This window comes from Canis aureus, chromosome 12, assembly GCF_053574225.1.
Source record: "Canis aureus isolate CA01 chromosome 12, VMU_Caureus_v.1.0, whole genome shotgun sequence".
In the NCBI taxonomy this organism is placed as follows: Eukaryota; Metazoa; Chordata; class Mammalia; order Carnivora; family Canidae; genus Canis; species Canis aureus.
The window spans coordinates 14,972,445-14,991,425 of NC_135622.1; the positions used below are offsets into that span (position 1 = coordinate 14,972,445).

General features: G+C 52.1%; 1 protein-coding gene across 4 annotated transcripts in view; it reads right to left on the reverse strand.

Annotated features, from left to right (window-relative positions):
- The window catches only part of RAB11FIP5 (RAB11 family interacting protein 5), a 36,809-nt gene extending 20,086 nt beyond the window's left edge, over positions 1–16,723 (reverse strand). Inside the window, exon 1 of one of the 4 annotated variants that reach the window (XM_077842887.1) lies at positions 16,250–16,723. In XM_077842887.1, coding sequence (XP_077699013.1) covers positions 16,250–16,680 — 431 coding nt within the window. In that variant the 5' untranslated portion in view covers positions 16,681–16,723. Of the gene's footprint in view, positions 1–15,161; positions 15,291–16,249 lie in introns of those variants that run through there. The other 3 variants (XM_077842888.1, XM_077842890.1, XM_077842889.1) reach the window with 3 other exon arrangements.
- Between the last annotated feature and the right edge of the window lie 2,258 nt (positions 16,724–18,981).

Here is an 18,981-nt window from a genome sequence, read left to right on the forward strand (position 1 = left end):
TTCTTCCCCAGGGAATTTGGGTCTCTCTCTCTCTCTCTCTCTCTCTCTCTCTCTCTCTGTCTGTCTCTAACCTGCTTTTCAGGAAGGCCAGGAGTAAAGAGAAAAGACTTTCCTTACCATTTTCTGAGACTCCTCTATCCAGAGCAGAGTGAGGCTTAGAATGGCATCTGGACCCCAGCCGCTGTCACCCAGCTACCCACCTACCAGTCCGGGACAGGACTGAACTGGACCCTGCGAGGCACCTCAGGTGCCCTGGGACTCAACTAGAGCAGGCCTTCTCCCAGGAGTGTGACTCACACAGCCTGAGATGGCAAGGCCACACAACCACCAGCTCCCAAAGACCACATCCTTCCCCCAAACCCCTTGCTCCTGCTTCCTCCTGCTGTCCCGGTGGCCTCCTATGAGATCCTGGACCCACTAGGCACTGTGACATACAGTCCCCTGGAGGCTAGAAGGCCACAGACATCACCAATGTGGGCTGATGATCCCTTAGTGAAACACTGGAGACTTTCTCTTTACAGAGCCCCACATGCAGCAGACTCCAGAGCAAATAGACACTGGGCAACCCGTCCCCACAAACTGGGGCTCCCCCGGGGAATGTGACTGCAGGGTCCTATGGCCCAGCTCAAGTCCCACTTCCCCTAGGAAGATCTCACAGCTGCCACCTTCCTGGCTTGGCCCAATCTCCTCTCTTTCTGACCAGGCACATGTACTCTGGACCAAAGTCACTCTACAACTAGATCAGTTGCACTCTGCTCCTCGGCTACCTGGTACTGTCATTTTCTGGGTGCCTGGGGTCTCCCTAGCTGGATTGGGTTCCCTGCAGATACTTACTGTGCATCCCCCAGGGTAGAGAGCTACAAAGCAAATGAACAGTGCATAGCAGTAAATTTTGAGATGTTGCAAGGCCTCAATGATTCCCTGTACTTCCTCTCATCTCCCTCTTGCTCTGCCCACTCCTTGCTTGGAGCTCTCATCTGGATGCCCATGGTGGCAAAGCATGGTGGTTAAGAGCTGGGCTCTGCATCCTGAGTGCACACCCCGACCCCAACACTTTCCAGATTCCTTCCCTAAACTTCTATTTCCTCAGCCACCCATTGGGAGACCATCTTATCAGGGCTGCTAGTCAGTGCAGATCCAAGGCTTCCACTTACTCTCAGATGGTGTGAGAGTTGTGGTAGGTGGAGCACCTAAACTCTCCAAGGCCCAGGCAGCATGTACTCAGGAGACAAGGGTTTGACAAAAATGATCATTATCTGGGACTTGTCCCAGATGCATCAGCAGCCAAGCCATGATAGGCATGAAGAGGAAACGAAGAGTGAGAGAAAATCCCTTGCCCCTGCAGAGGTATGCACAGCTACGGATGCTGCTCTTCAGGAGTAATGGCCACCAGTGCTTTCACACTGCAAAGTGCAAAAGGGTCACTGGATCTGGTTAAAATGCAGAACTACAGCCATGGGCATCTGAGAGGCTCCATTTCCACCCAGCTTCCAGGGAATGCCTATGCCCCTGCGGACCACACGTGAGTTGGGGAGCCACGTGATGGGGCTAGAGAACCAGCAGAGCTGGCCTTACAACATGCTCATGTCCCAGGCTCTGTACCTCCTTTACTATCCACATAATCCAAGATCCTATACCATAATCCCATTCTGTGGTTGAGGAAACAAACCTACAGAGAAGGTTTGTCACTTGCCCAAGTCATACAGCGAGTAGGCAATGGAGCCTGGTACCTGAATATGAAGATGCTTAACTGAGCCCATCCCTCAGCCTTTAAGAGGTAGCATTTCTCATACAGCTGAATGCAAACACTCAGGCCTCTGGACACTCTGAAGGCACAGAGGCTGGGAAAGACCTGGAAGTACAACACAGATGCTGTCATAATCCCAGGACGATGCAGCCCTGAAAGGTCATTGAGAGAATCTTGGGGTTCTGTCCTGTTCCCAGGCCATTAAAACCTTGTCTGAGAGCAGCCCAGCCTCCTCCAATGGCCATCAGAGTCCAGAATTCCTGGGGAGGGGGTACAAGGGGCAGAACCATGGGGAAGCCTTCATGGCCCCTTGCTCATCAGCCAAACCTCCCCCAACCTCCCAGGGTGGCTGACAAAAGTTCAGCAGGCCCAGCTTGGACTTCGGACTCAGCCCCTAGCCTCTTCCCCTGCTAGACGCACCCCACCCCACAATACACCCACCTACGGGGCAGAGGACAAAGGTGGGATGGAAGGGCTAGGGGGCTACTTGCCCCACCTGTTACCAAGATGATGGCTATCGTTATTCCTGCTGGTGGGGCACCGCTGCCCACCATACCCAGCTCTCCACCTGTTTCTCAGGGAACAAGGCAGCTGAGCTAACAGTTGCCACACACCATAACTGACCTCGGGCTGATGTCAAACTCAGGCATGCCAGAGCCAGGGCGGCTCCTATCAGAGACCAGGGGCAGTAGGGGCCATGACACATAGGCCCAGGCACACCTGACTCATCTCCAATTCTTATCGGTCCCCAAATCAGCTTATGATCCAAATGATGGTGTCCCTTCTAAGCCCCAACACATCATTTGTTTCAGTCCCCAAACCCAAGAAGCATCTCTCTTTTCCCCCCTCATATCCTACATCTAAACTTTGAATTCTGTTGGCTCTATGTGCAAATTATACCCAGAATTCTACCCCTTTCACCACTGTCACCCTACCGTCCAGTCCACCACCATCTCCCTGCTGGACTGGACAATCCCCTACTTCCCTGCTCTCTGACTTCTCTGCTCCACCGACAAACAGGCACATCACACCCCGCTCCTCAGAATGGTGGAAAGGTCCTATCTTTTGAGTCCTGGCTCCTCTGTTTCTCTAAGTCACTCATTCCCCACTGGCCCTCTTGATGTCCCTGAACTTGTCAGGCTTGTTCCTACCCCAAAGTCACTGCACTTGCTTCTCCCTCTGCCTGAGACACAGGCTCAGGTCTTGAGGACACGGTCCACTCATTGACTCATCACTCACATCAGGTGTCAGTTCATCTGATCCTCCTTGGTCTTCCCCGAGTCCCTCTACTGCCAGTGCCCCTGACCCTATTCTGTTTCTTCAGCACTCTTAACACTATCTGACACGTGTATGTGTGTGTGTGTATCCCACATAGTATGATGTACATGTACATGGCTGTGTGATGTCTGTCTTCCCCTGCTCTACAGGCAGCAATTATATTCTGCTCATTTCTGCAACCTGAGTACTTAAAAATAGCAGACACTCAATTATTTATTCAATGAACTAATAGATTAATCTATGAATTGACTTAGGAACTTGTCTGTCCCTGTTCACAACTGAATAATTGTGTATAATGTTGCTCTCATTACAAACCCACGGGTCTGTCCCATGAGGCCAGGGGCTCCCAAAAAGCAAAGAGGGTGCTCCCTGCTTACCATCTCTGACAGGAGCCCTCTGAGGGCAGGAGGCCCAAGTGACAGGCTTAAAGGGGACAGTTCCAAAGGGGGGCCTTCTTTCATCCTGAGAGCCTCAATTCCCATCTCTGAGTGAAGAGTCTCATTCACTTCCCTGAGAGAGAAGGCACCCGGCCAGATCTGGGAAGTACCCAGCCAGGTGAACGGAGGTCAGTGAAGGGAAGTTGGGTGTTGACCCCACTCTAGCCCATCACTAGGACACTAATCTTATCACCATTTACAGCTACACCTCTCTTATTGTATGTTGGGCACTATACTAAGCTCTCAACACACTGGATGATATCTTACTAATCCTCTTAACAACCCCATGAGGTGGGTGTGGGAGACAGACCTTGAGGGTGGCTACAGTATGGACTTTGGAGCCAGGCCTGGTTTAAGCCTGAGCCCCATCACCTGTATGACCTTGGGCAGGTCACTAATATCTCTACATCTCTGCTTCCGCACCTATATATAATGTGGGGGTAACGCACATCCGCTCTCCTCACAAGACCACTATGAGGATGAAGTGGGCTATCTGTGGAGCACTCAGAGAACGGGGCTTGGCACATGGGAAATACCACACAAGTGCCAGCTCACATATTTTTGCTGATGCAGACATGGGGGCACAGTGTGGGTTAAGTCACACACTTCTTTTCGGTAAGCAGGAGAGTCAGGATGTGAACTCAAACTCCTTGACTCTAGAGCCCCTGACCTTGATCACTGCATGAGACTGCCCCTCTCTGCAAGTACCACACACACACACACACACAGGCCCAGAAACCCCATGTCCCTGCCCAACCAAGGAATCCAAAGTCCCCCCCCACCCTTACTTCTCTAGGGCAGGGGTATGTGTTAGATGGAAGGCAAGTTACATCTTTACTTCCCTAACCTCTAACCGAAACTTAGCATTTCTGTCAAGTATGAGTTGTTGCAACAGTAATAGTATAGTAGCAGTACCTACAAGTGTGTCACCAAGAGACACTAGACACTTTTATATCCTATTTACAGTTGTAGTAGATGTCACAGAACATGGTTTATACTCATCTGTACTCTGAACTTTGTTATTAGACAACCACAGACTACATCACTTAATACAGTGATAAAGGACACGGTACTTGAGCAAAAGTTTTCATATATTAATAAATGAACTTCAATAGCATTGGTGTACTTTGTAATCCTGTACATTTGAAGATCTTCTTCTGAAAAGGGATCTATAGGCTTCAAGCTGATACCCAAGTGGTCCACGGTACAAGAGGAACTAAAAACACCTGCTCTAGAGTATGGAGAGAATAAAGGCAACAGAAACGTGGGTCTTGTCCTCCTGCCCCACTGCATGGCACCCAGGCTGAGGTCCTCCTGCCCCACTGCATGGCACCCAGGCTGAGATCTCAAAGCACTTCTCCCCATTTCCTACCCAGAGACCTGGGAGGGCCTAGTCAGGGGCCAGAAGCTGGCTCAAGGCCCTGACTGTCTCCAGCATTACACTACAGTGCTCAGTCTAACCCTGGATATCCTGCATGCCAGTGAAGGTGACTCCAGCAAAACAAAAACAGCCAGTAAACCTGCTAGCTAGGGAACAGGCAAGTTTGCTGTAATCACACCCCCAAAACCACATACTCTACATCCCACGGGGTTGCTCCTCACCTGATCCTCACCTGCTCCTCACCTGCTACAGCTATAACCCATCAGGTGTGCAGTTTCTCTCTGATGGCTATGGATGCCATCCTGCTCTCTTCAGAGACAGGTCTCACATCAGGCTACTGAAGAGCCACCACCATACTGGGGATGAGGGGTCCTGTAAAGCTGACCTTTGCTGGCATCAGACCCCACCCTCTGAGGCAAATGAAGCTAAGAGGCCTGCTGTCCTGGCTAGAGAATCTTCCAGAAGGGAAAGTGAGGGGCCAGCACAAAGGAGAGAAAGATATACAGATCCAGTTTTCTCTTCCTGGCCTCCCTTGCCCCATCTAGAGACTTAGTACAAGTGGGGGGCCGCAGGGCTCTGGAGTGGAGAGGACATGCGACTCAAAAAGTAGATGCTGGGGAAAACTGCAGGAGAAAACACTAAAATATCCATCCTTAACAATATTTGCCCCCTTATTCCTACTCCAGGCCAGCCATCAGCCACTTCAAGTGATGTGCAGAGTGAACCATTTGCCCTCAAGATGCCCCAGAGACCAGCTACCCTGTCCCCACCATCCCAGGGCTCATGAGGCCCTGCAATCTCTGCTTTGGCAGGAAATTCCTGCAGTGTAAATAACTAGTATCTATAATAACACTATCATGGGGGCAGGGTGGGTTTTTAATTTGAAAGTCATCACTAATTGAAAAATAATGGCAAAGAACTGTCATTCCCGGTATTCCTCAGTGAACGGCGCCATTCTGCCCATTCCTATGTAGAGCGACCAAAGAGTTGAGAAGAAAAGCTCTTCCTTATGCCAGGTTCCTGACAGATACAGAGGAAGAGGCAGAACGGGGGACCAAGGCAGCGCTCACCCGTGGATGCTAAAACCACAGTGATGGCAAGCTTCGTAAACAGGACCTGCTACTCAACCTGGGTCTCACTGATGGAAAGACGCTGACAGCGAGGCCATGGGAGCAGCATCAGCCACCCCACGTGGAAGGACTCTTGCTCTTGCCAGCAGGTGGGGGACAGGGACAGGGCCTTCCAAACCCAACCATGAGTGCTCAGGGGCTGGAAAACTGGGGTGAAGGGCAGCATGAGGAGTTCCTCAGCTGGGGCCACAGGGTCAGCCAGCCTCAAGGACTGGTGACCCAGCTCCTCCATCAGCTAGGGGCCTGAGACAAAGACTGTCATACTGAGAGGCCTAACCAGGCACAGGATGGGAGCCCAGTCCTGATTCTGACTCAACAAAACATCTGTGAAAAGTAAGTTCTGATATCAGGGGAAATTGAATATGGACTGGACACTGGATGATGATTAAGGAACTGCTAGTTTTATGTGTGATAAAGACATTATGGTTACATTAGGGAGCACGGACTCATTTACATTCTCCTTCTGGGCCCACTTGGGACTAGCAGTGCATTTCCATTAGACCCCAGAGGTCGGGGGTAGCCTTAGGCCAGGGACATAGGCTTTTTCTCCTTCTCCCATGACCAAGCCCTGCTCTGGGTCTCTGAGTCCTGTGCTGACCTGTGGCCCCTCCCATTCATGGCCACACCCCAGCACCCGGGCTGACATGTGGGATCTTGACACTCGATGCCAACCCAACCAGGCACCTGGTGGCTCAGTTGGTTAAGCATCTGCCTTCGGCTCAGGTCATGATCTCTAGGTCCTAGGATCGAGCCCCAAGTCGGGCTCCCTACTCAGCAAGGAGTCTGCCTCTCCCTTTGCCTCTTCCCCCTGCTTGTGCACGTGCTCTCTCTCTTTCAAATAAACAAGTTATCTTAAAAAAGAAGAAGAAGGGACGCCTGGGTGGCTCAGCGGTTAAGCATCTGCCTTCAGCCCAGGGAGTGATCCTGGAGTCCCCAGATCGAGTCCCATATCCGGCTTTCTGCATGGAGCCTGTTTCTCTGCCTGTCTCTCATGAATAAATAAATAAAGCATTAAAAAAAAAAAGAAGAAGATGACGATGACGATGACGACCCACCCAACCATGGGAGGCTTCAGTTAGGCCTCTGTTCAAAGCATTTCTCAGATATTTGCCAGAAACAAGAAAGGAAGAGTTCTTGAGAAGCTCACAGCTTGGTGGAGAAATAAGAGAGCCACATAAATCAGGAAAGTGATTGACAACACACAAACACTCCAATTACAGAGGCAAGTTAAAGTGGAGTAGTAAAAAAATAATAATAATTTAAAAATAATAATAAAATGGAGTAGTAAGACAATTTCGGCGGAGTGCCGGCAAGGGGGGAGGGGCAGGGCAGAGGGGGCAGGTAAGGACAGGACATTTATACTGGGCCCTGAGCAAAACAGAGCGAAGAGGCAAGGAGCTGGGGAGAAAGACATTCTAGGTGGAAGGAATAAAATGTGCAGATGCCAGGGCCCACAGGGAAAGTCAGGCAGTAAGGTGCCCTGGGGCAGGCAGGAAGCTGCCTCTAACACCACACACAAGGGCTGTACCTCTCTTCTGAGCCCTGAAGAGCACTCACTCTAGGGTACAAACAAGAATGGGGCCTGATGGACACCATGCTGGACAGCAGGGAGAGGGACCACATGCACACAGGTGAGGCGGAGGTGACAGGCACGGGTGACATAAGCCAGGGCAGGTCCCGTGGCAGGGCTGACCTCAGAAACTCCTTACACCTCGGCAGTTTTTCTCATCATAAATTATAAGCTGGCATTGTGATTTATAAAAATGCAGCAGCAGCTCTGATAACAGTCCGGAACAAGAGTAAAAAAAAAAGATTTCCTAAATTAGGACAGGAGCAGTGGGGAAGGCAGGAGGGGCCCCTTTCCTCAGCCAGCAGGCCTCCGCCACCACTCTCAGCACTCCGTGACAGTAGGGGCTGCCACTCACCTTTTATCCCCCAAATCCCGGGGTGCGGCTTCATATATGGAACACCTTCCAATACCCGCTGGATAAATGACATGGAAGTGGCAAGGGCTTGGCTAGTCCCAAAAATAAGTTGGGAAAAAATGATTTTAAGGGCATAGCGAGAAGACAGGAGACACAGGTTCTAATCCATGATCTGACTTACTAAGAGGCTTTAAACCAGCCATTTCATCTCTGAAAAAGTGGGGCAATAAGACAATCCGGCTAGGGACAGGGAGAAGGGATAACTAAGACTGCTATTACTCAGGGATTGAGAGGGGAACCTCCTGGCCAGAGTCTCCCCCATGGGATGCTTTGGCTCGTCTCCACGTCCCCCACAAGAGCATTCCTCCTCACACACCATCAGACAGGAGGTGTGCAGGACCTCAGGGCCATCTTCTGGCTCCCCACACCCACAATCAAACCCACCCTTTGGTTTGGTATCTACAGCAAAACTGCCAGCCAGACACAGTCATAGGGCAGGATATTGCCTCTTATCAGGCCAGCAGATGATCTTTATCACCCAACCTAGCATAGACGGTCCTCAGAGCCCAGAACTATCGCTTTGTGAGCCACCCCAGCCTATGTGAGCATGGTTTGCTCACCTTACTTCAGAACCAGGTCCAGCTCCCCTCTCCTCTAGGCATAAACACCTCAAGCTAATCCTCATGCCCCCTACTGCCATGGGCTCCAAAGGCCTGTCACTATCAGCTTGCCTCAGGCTGGCCAGTGACCATACTCACTCAGCAGAGGAAAAGCTATGAAAATACCTAGAGACAGATCTAACCACCCTGATAGCAGCAGAAAATATGCAACCGCCAAAAGCACAATGTGGGGGAAAAAGTACTGGGCTTGGAAGTCAGAAATCTGACTGCCACTAGTAAGTCATGTGACCTTGGACAAATCATTTCATCTCCTGAGACCCCAGCCTCCACATCTGTAAAAAAGGGGGGGGTGTCACCTTGTCTGCCCTCAGGGAAGAATGAAATGAGGTGATGCCAGGAAAGCACTCTGAAAAATAGGCCAAACCACACATAATGATTTGGGTTCACTGTCTGTCAAGGGCCTTTTATAAGTCGTCATCAGCCCATGGGAGCAGGTGGCCCAGGACCAACAAGTGATAGCCCTCCCCAGGAAGAAGAGAACCAGCAAGAGGACCTCTCCCAGGTGGTCTTGGTCAGACGGGGGGGGGGGGGGGGCAGGGGTAGGAAATAGGAAGAAATTCTACTTAATTACACCTCCTCCCCAGTTTACTCCTAACCCCATATTCACCTAAAACAAGAGTCTTGGGTCATAGAGGACAAAGCTAAGTAGTGCCTGGTACCTCAGCCAGGTCTTGGTTTAGATGCACAACAGGTGGAGATAAACAATAAATAAACATCCTGTGTGGGAAAATCAGGCTGATCAGAGGTACAACCTGTGTGCAGAGATTGCTACATTTGTACAAACAAATGTTAAGTGCACAGAATAACTTTGGATGGATACCCAAGAACTGGTAATATTGGTTCCCTCTGAAGAGAAGAGCTGGATGACTCAAGGTCACAGAAAGGGAGATTTTTTCATTGCATACCTTCTGTACCTTGAGAATTTGAACCAGGTGAACTACTCAAAAAAAAAAAAAAAAAAAAAAGTCAATTCAGGCCCTTTTGCTGAGAGAGGCACAGGGAAAAGTACGATTGGCTCCCCTCCACTCCTTTTCCTGGCCCAGCCCCAAAACACTCACTTCCCCTTCTGGAGGCAGTCTCCCTCTCTGAAACTCACCCAGTCTCCATCCCAGCCTCAGCTGTCATTCAAGAACCTGCTTCCCCCAGAGTGCCCACTCTGATCACTCCAACCCTGCTGAGTACACCCTTCTCCTGACCCTTTTCTTCTCTCACATTTGTATATGCTGTTTTGTAGGTTAATTATCTCTCCTGGATAAGTCTTGTCGCAAACGTATTTTTTGCCCTTTTGGGGAAAGGGCTATATATTTCTTTCTCTTGTTTTCTCCAAAGCCCTGACCTAGGCACAGCGGTTGCCTAGCAACTGCTTCCTAGATATTGAACAAGAGAAAAAAAAAAGGAAATGACTGCATTGATGTAAGGCGCTAGATGGCTCAGAGTGTTCTGTCACAGTAACACAAGCATGCGATTCTTGAGAAAGGTCAGGAAGTCTTGTATCTGTGGATGCTCCCAAGCTCTGCTCTACTGCACAAGCCAATGGGAGCAAATCTCCACCGCACCCCCGCCCCAGGTAAGGGTGACCAGGGCCAAGACAGAGAGCCTGCCAGGCTTCCCCTCAGCTCCTGGGAGACAACTCTGATGGCATTGATACCCTCCTTCCCAAAGTACCACACAACACCCCGACCCATGTCTGGGAGACAGACATGACTGGACTTGGAGCTGCAGATCAAACACATTTACCCCAATCAGCCAAGGCTTCACACAGGAACAGCAGGCCATGCTTACCAGAGAGCTCGGCTTTGGGAGGACAGAGGAACCGTCAGGAGGGCAGTGGCTGAGCCCTGGTCCTATGCCGAGCTAACTCATGGAAGATATGGGGGAAAACCAAGGTGGGTAGTACCGAGTGGTGGTGAAGAGTACAGAATCTGAAGCTAGAATGCCTGGGTCCAAATCCTGGCTCTGCCTTGTACTGTGTGCTGTTAGAAAAGTCACTTCACCTCTCTGTGCCTTTGTTTCTCCATCCCTTAAACACAGTAATAGTATCAAAACCTCAAGGGCTTCCTGTGAGCTAAGAAGTCAAGGCCTTAGGCAGCACAGAGAAGAGGCTTAATCAATGATATGCCTCGCTAATCTGGCAATAACGGCCCCCCAAAAACAGAGCGGTGGACCTCACAGGTCTTCAGTGGACGTCTCTTCCTTGAGGTGGGGTGCCTGACCACAGCTAAGCTGGGTGGCTCTGTCTGCTCTGAACTTTTCCGGAGCTGCCTGGCAAGGCCTGAAAATACAGCACTTGCCTATGGCCCTTCTTCCAAATGTAGGGATAATCCTCCTAACAAAGCCATAGCTTCCAGGCATGCAGGCTGGGATATCCATGTCTTCCCCACCTCTAAACCCACACTACCCAAGCCAGCGGCCCCTGTAGGCCTCTGCCCAGGCACTCCAAAAAAGCTTTTGGATGAGACTGCCCCTCCAGGTCTACAGATAAGCCCCAAAGCCACCTCCTCTATCCCAGCAGAAAAGTGTCTCTCTCTCTCTAAAACCCCATGGGCACTTCCACAGAAACCCTGGGATGCCCACGGGGGCCCCAAATGCCATCTCTTCCTTACCCTAAATCCTACAGCTCTGCAGGCTAGCAGGGCCTCATAGAGACCACACAGAGCCCCACCGTTCCCCAGCCTTGGTCCCCACAAGTCTAAGCTGTTTGCTAGCTCTGACATTAGAATTCTGCAATCAAGGGCTGTGCTTCCCTCCCTACCAGCCCCTCAACCCCTGGGTCAGCTGAAGGTCCAGGTGGCCTGTGACAAAGCCCCTCCCCCTGTGCAGCTCCTCTGAAGCTCTGCCTCCTGGGAGGGAACTTAGAGGGTCCCTGCTTGCTTTATAAGCAAGAGGCTCACTAAGTAGAGGCCTGGGCCCAGCCCCACTCTCAGGCCTCAGCCTGACCTGCCAGGCTCAGCTATCCTCACCAGCTGCCATCCGTCCTGAGGGTAGCAATAACCTAAGGGGTTCTTGGCCAGCTCAGTGAAAGCAAAGTCATTCGACTCTTCCCTGGAAGGACTGCCCTGTGTATAAAGGACCTTACATTGCAGACTTTTTTTTTTTTTTTACTTGGCTGTGGAAAAGGGCAAAGCTTCTTCATGACTACACCATTTTGCAGAGATAGAGTACTGATTCCCAGGGAACACAGAGAGCTCCTGTCATTGTGTTAATTATCTGTCCCAGCATAGGGTGGGAAGGGCAGGGGAAACATCTGGACAAGGCCAGACCAGTCATTTAGCATCAGCAAGAGTGTCACAGCACCAGGGGAGCAGCAATAACAAGTGGAGCGGCCAGCCCCCATCAGAGGAAAGGACAGTCCTCATGGTCCCCTGGGGTGGAGGATCTGCTGAGGTATGCCTGTTCCTGGTTGGCTACAGGGAGAGGACAGTAGGGCAGAGACAGGGTTCTCACCCAGGGCCAGATGCAGAAGGAAGAGAAAGCTCTGTGCCAACCAGGAGCCGCCCGGTCTGATGGAGGAGTCACTTCCTACCCCTCCCTGTCCTCCAGGCACTGCGGCTCAAGCAACCCCAAATAAAAACTACTCCATAACTAAGGGAGCTGAAGCCTCCTGAATCCTAATGACTGACTTTTAAATATGGCCATACCTTTCCTCCCCACCCCCCACCCACAGCCAAAGCAGACTTTCCCAGCAGCCCACAAGTCTGGGGCTGGAGCAGAAGCTGAGCCTTAAGGTTGGACCAAGAACTCTATGGCCTCAGCCACCTCCTGAGGAGCAGTCACACCTGGAAACCAGTGGAGATAGGCTGTGGGATTACGTGCACAGGAATGTCAAGTAGTCTGGAGGCTGAGAGATGAATAGAAGCCCTCAAAAATCATCCCAATCCTAGGCCAACAGGCTGTATTTTCCCTCCAGAGCCTCTCCCAGTGTCCCTAAACTCCCTATCCTCCAGGGGATCTCAGGCAGTACACTAGTCTCAAACCTAGGTGGTCCTGAGCCACAGGCCTCCTGGAAGCCCTCCATAAAAGCAATGGCACAGGTTTGACCAGGGCCGACAAAGCCTCTCGGGGTGCCACAGTTAGCAGCCTGGCCCTGGCCCCAACAGTTTTACTCTATGGGATGAAAAAGGACAAACCGATCCCAACCCAAATTAAGCCCAGACTCAGGCTTCCCAAGGGGCCAGGCTCTAACCATCGATTTGATGGGCCCAGGATGGAGGTTCTTCACGGCAGGCACTCTTTTCCTCCACACATAACACCCACTCCACACACAGTGCCCACTGATAAAAGTCAGAAAGGAAACAGTGGAGAAGCATCTCAGGATTTTCAGACTTGTGATGATCCATGTATGGATTTACTGAGGGGAGAGGATTATAATCCGTTTGCTCAGGTATTATGTTAAATTTTGTTTTGAGAATTTCCTCTTCAGTTATTTGGAAGCCTCTGGTGAAATCCCTCACCTCAGAGAGCACCTCTTGACAAAGGAGCATCAGGGGCAGTTGAGACACCTCCCACCACCACCCCCACACCATCATCACACAAAGCAGGGTACTCAGAGTAACCACAACACCCATACTTTAAAGGCTTCCTTTGGCCTGGAACTATATGAAGGCCTTTATAGACATGGTCTTATTTAATCTTAAAATTCCATAACTATTATTGTGATCTTTGTAGAAAAAAGGAAACAGGTTAAGTAACTTGCCTGCTAGTAAGCCACAGAACTGGGAATGAAAGCCGTCTCTAGGTTCTGAGACACTGTGCTGTCCTACCTACCCCAGAGGGCAGGGGCAGCTTCAGCCCAGGCTGCTGGGGGAGGGCTGCAAGTGGATCTGAGCCTGGCTTGAGCACTGCTGAGGCCTCCCAAGCCCAGCCCTAATTTTCAAACTTCTAGCAGCAAAGAAAATGGAGGCCTGCAAAGGGCCTATTTCATGAGGAGCTCTCACATTCTGGTATGTACATTGTCACCAGCAGTCCTGGGGCTTTCTCAGGCTCCGTCTCTAAATTCTGTATTGTCGCCCCACCCACCTCTCGCTGCCCATCACATGAGAGGCTCTTCAAGGGGAGGGGACATCTGTCACACCAGAGCTACCAGACACTGTAATCAAAGCCTCCCTCCACTATCACTGCTGTTCCTGACCAGCAGCCACGTCTAGGGACTACATTAGGTGCTTTAATTGCATTCTCATTTCAGACCTTACATCAATCTTATAACACTAGCCCCATTTTACAGATGAGAAAACTGAGGACCAAGAGTTTATTTACTTGACTCACCATAAGGTGGCAAGTTTGAGACTGGAATCTATTTCTTTCAACTCCACAGTCCCCTCCTCATAACCATGAGGCAGCCCTTCCCCAGTCAGATTCTGTCTTGGTGACACAGGGCGGCCATCTGTCTTCCCTGAGACCACCACAGCTGGCTCATGGTATTAGAGTGGATACTGTTCTTTCCCACTGCTACCCAAAGCTGAGGAGGGCATACCCTGGTCCTCCCCATCTTGCCCTCTCTCCACTAGGAAATGTGCAGACTCACTATCTTAGCAGCTCATGCCAGGGTGCTCTCAGGAAACACCACCAGGAGTGGCCATTAAAATCAGAGGTGGGAGATGGGGACCCGAGTGGGAGCAGCAGCCCTCGCCCTCTGTCAGTAGGTACGCCGTTAGGTCTGGTGAACTAGAAGACCAAGCAGACTTCAAAGACTTCTCCTCTGCCCAACAGGAGTGCCCCTCGCCTCTCCTGCCCTCTCCAGGTTCTATCTATAACCCAGGTCAACCCAACAGAAGAAAAGCAGTGGGTAGGTAAGGAAAGATCCTGGTGGGAAAGATGACTTCTATCAAGTAAATTAAGGCTCCCACTCAGATCAAGAGGTAGCAAGTCGAATTCTCCAAGAGGGCCTGTCCTTGGCTGAAAACAGGCCCCCACCTGGACCTACAAGTGCAGGCAGTTCAGCTCAGGAAGATCCAAAGGCCAAGAAGAAAGCAAGGGCATAAATTTAAGAAATCAAAGCTCCCCTCACCCTAAGTCACTGACTTCACAGAGGCCTTTCCCCCACAAACCCAGAGACTTTCTGTCTCCCCATTGCCCCCAGCCACCAGGTATGTCATCATCTACCAGTCTGGTCAGATTAGTCCAGTGATGAAAACTGAAAGACTAGTAAAGAAAGGGGTGGAAAGAATTAGGGGACAGGAGCCTCTTCAGGAAAAGACAGGGCTAAGAGATCCAGAGATCTTTCTGCCCCACCCCCGGCCAGAAAGGAAGGAGAGGACAGAAAAGGGGAGGAAAAAAACAAAACAACGGCCAAACTATACCACATGATTCCACACCCAGCAACCAAACAGCGCAGAGCTGTGAAGGCCCTTTCCTACATATTCTGAAAAACGTTCAAGGTCAGATCCTTTCTAATCAAATCCTGCTCTCACATGGGTCTGCATCAGTCTCATCCCTCTCTATCAACAAGCTCTCCTAGATTTACTCATTTAGATGCCATTCCACATGGGCAAACCTTTTTGGCACCTGTCCCCACCTAGGGCACACCCCTGCCCCCATCCCCTTATGCTCCCCATCCAGGGCCCATTGGGTCCAGGGGACATGTCACCTTGGTTAACCCCTTAGATGGTCCACAGCAGAGGGTCAGCCATGGGGACTGGCTTTCAGATCCTGTCCAAGTCCAAACAGGAAATGGGGCTCCAAGTCTGAAGCCTTGATCTTAACACCGGCAAGGTTAAACACTGCCAAAATAAATGATTAAAAAATGCACAGGCCCTTCTGGGTGGAAGTGGCTGGAGATTATCTCCTGCTGTGCATTAACCATGAAGCTGCCTTCACCTCAAGCAGGACAGGCAGGACATTTGAAGGCTGACTGAGGGGTTTTCTTCCTTCAGTTTGGAGGTTCTCTTGCTTTCAGAACAGGGACACAGAGGTGCTGGGTTCCAGAGGCTTCTGTCTCTAGGCGGCAGAGGGCATCCAAATAGGAGGCAAGAAGCAGATACCCTCTGCAGTCTGGAGATCTGGTGGGGCATGTCCGGTCAATCTCACCCTCAAGCAGAACACTGAACCTTCCTTCCCCCACAGGGCTAGGCAACACCTCTCCACTGCCCTGCGGGCTTGGCTTGGGACAGAAGGCTGCAGGGCCCCTCTCCTTCCAGGAAAGGGAGACAGGCCCTAAAAATGGCCAAAATTTTCCTTCTTGAGGTTCCCACAGTTCAAGGGCCTCTGGATCCCACTCCTAACTTTACTTGGTAATCTACTCCTAGGGCTGGGCCACGAATCATACCTCCCCCCAGGCTACACAAGGACACACCAGCAGCCAAGCACAGACAGTCGCAAGGACGGGGATCAGAAGGGGACCCAAAAACGAACTAGGGGTGGCGGAAGGGGAGGTGGGCGGGGGGTGGGGGTGACTGGGTGACGGGCACTGAGGGGGGGCACTCGATGGGATGAGCACTGGGTGTTATTCTATATGTTGGCAAATTGAACACCAATAAAAAATAAATTTATTAAAAAAAAAAAAAAAAGAAGAAGAAGCGGACCCCAAACGCAAAAAGAGCAATTGGTCGGTTTACGCCCTTGAGCGCGCGGCGAGGGCGCAGCGCCGCGGCCGAGGTTCGGGGTCCCGCTCCCCCGCCAGCCCCGCCCGGCGAGCTCTGCCTTAACCGTTTCCGCGCCCTCGGGCCCCCCACTCACTGCGTATGCTGGGCGCGGCCTGCGCCGAAGACCTCGTCCAGCGCCACCGTGGCCTGGCCCAGGAACTTGTCGACGCCGATGAGCGAGCGGTGCATGGTGGTGAGCACCAGCTCGCAGGCGGCGGCGGAGCCCGCGGCCCAGGGAGCCGAGCCCGCGTCGGCCTCCTGCGCCCGCAGCAGGCCGTCCAGGGCACCGGGCGGCAGCTCGAAAGAGCACTCCTCGCGCCACTCGGGGCAGCCCGGGGTCTTCTCCACCACCGACGTGCTGTACTTCTCGCGGCCCACCTGGATCACCGTGTACGCGTCGCTGGTGCTGCCCGCTCCCGAGCTCTTGCCCCGCAGCCCGCGGGCCCGCAACACCGTCACCTGGACGTGCGTGGGCAGCCAGCGGGAGGGCCCCGGCGCCGGCTCGGCGCCCCGCACCAGGGCCATGGCGGAGGAGGCGGCGGCGGACGACGGCCGGCAGGAGCGGGCCCAGACGCGGGCACGGGGCCGCCGCAGCTGCGGGATGGGCTGGGCCGAGCCGGCAGCCGCCTCCCCGCCTCCCCGCCTCCCCGCCTCCCGGCCGCCGGCCGCGCCGCGACGTCAGCGCCCCGCCCCCCGCCCCGCCCCGCGACCCGACCCCGGCCCCGGCCCCGGCCCCGGCCCCGGCCTCCGCACCGCCGCCGGGAGCTCCAGGGGGCGCCGCGGCCCAAGGGGTGGGGCGCGCGGCCTCTGCAGCCGGGTGGGCGGGGCTCCCGCGTGGGCTCCGCCCCCGGCTGGCGGCGCCCGCGGAACCCCCCGCGCTTGCGGGCGCTCAGCACCCTCGGCCCGGTCCGAAAAGCCCGCTCCGCGTCTCCCGGCCAATCCCAAATCTTTCTTTGCGATGTCGGCCCCGGCCCGCCCCTCCTGGGCCGGCCGCCCCCCGGGCGCGTCCCGAGCGGCGCTCCCCGACCTCCGGCCCGCCCTGGGAGGAGGGGACGCCGGGAGCGGAGGCAGAACTGACTCCCGCCCCGGCGCGCGACAGCCCCGCACCAGCGAGCGGGCGACCTCCGCGCGCCTCGGGGGCGGGCTGGGACGGCGAGACTGCGCGGCGGGAGGCGGGAGAGCCGGGCGTGCCTGCCCTCGGCGGGCGCTGCGGCGCAGAGCGAATGATGAATAAGTAACCGCATCAGTACTTAAGCCGGGGCTCCTGCGTCACCGGTTGGTGGAAATTAGAGGCTCTGCTGAGGGTTTTAAACAATTACTTAGGCACCCATCGAGTGCCTACTATGTGCCTGTGTGCAAAGCACAGGGTCTTATTTGAACGCTTGGCCTATTATTAATAGTGATAACAATGGTTAGTAATTATAGATGCTGAATTTTAGCCAGTGCCGGTCCGTGTACTTTGTATGCATTACCTCATTTTATCCTCAGAGCAACCCTCTGAGTGAGTGCTTTTTATTCCTGTTTTCCAGAAGATTAAATTGCAGCTCCGAGAGGCTAAAGTGCCCAAGATCCATAATTGGCAAAGGTGGGATGGGATTCCACACAAATGACCCCACAGCCTGTACTTTTAAACTCATGATTTTTAAATAAAATATAACACATACAGCTAAAAAAAAATAAATAGGACGGAAGCACTTATGATGAAAAAGCAAAAGTCTCCCTCTCACCCTGGATGGGGAGAAAACCCACTTATGTCCGCTGGTGTTTTCAAGCCTGGTGACAGCTCCATCTTCTCTACCTAAAATGCTTATGTATGTGGATTTAGCAGGACAGCCATTATCTATTGCCTTCCTGTTATGATAGATCATGTGTCTGACACCCACATCCCTCTTTCAATCTTGTGTGGTTATCCTATTATTTTTAGTTTCTTTGTTGGATACCTTTATGGTGGAAACCTGTGTTTCTTCTTGGGAAGACTCTCTGCAGTACCCCTTGACTTCCTGTGCAGTGAGAGGAAGAGGCCAAAAATCCCAACTCTGCAGGCCATGTCCTTCACCAGAATATGGATGGAGGGAACCAGTACACCAGTCACTGGGGATCTGTGGGAACATACCCACCACAGGCCCAATCCTGACAGTCTTGCCCCTGCTTTCTGATGACTGGGGTGGAGGAGTCCTGGGCACTGAGCTCCACAGTCCAGCATGCCTGTGGACAGCACCTATCTTCAAGACAGCCAGCTCTGCCTATGGATCTTGGCTGTCTGCCACTTAGCAGTAATAAAATCTGAAGATTAAACCAGCTCTCTGACCTCTACCAGCCTTGTTTCCTCATCTAGAAAATGGGGATAATGATGCCTACTTCAAGCAGTTGCTGAGAAGATTGTGTGAGAAAATATTGTCAAAGATTTTAATGCAGTGGAGACCATAATGAATGATCTCAAGGCATCTGAACATCATACACAGCTTTTCTTTTGATTATTAAAGTAAGTTCAAAAATACAGAAAAACACAAAGAAGGAAAAACAAATAGATCATAATCTCACCATCCAGAAATAAACACTGTTAACAATTTGTTTTGAATCTTTTCTCTATGCTCTGATGTTGATTTGTATGCATTATGGTTGTGAGGCAACTGTAATGTAGCTTTGGAGTGGCCATTGGAGTCCTGGTTCAACCAGTTACATGTATTATCTCATTTACCCCTGAAAACAATCATTAAAGGCAAGTGCTATTGCTACCCTCATTTTCACTGATGAAGAAACTAAAGCAGAGAGAGCTTGGGTAATTTTTTCCAAGTTTCTAACTGGAAAATTGCAGAGAATGGAAAA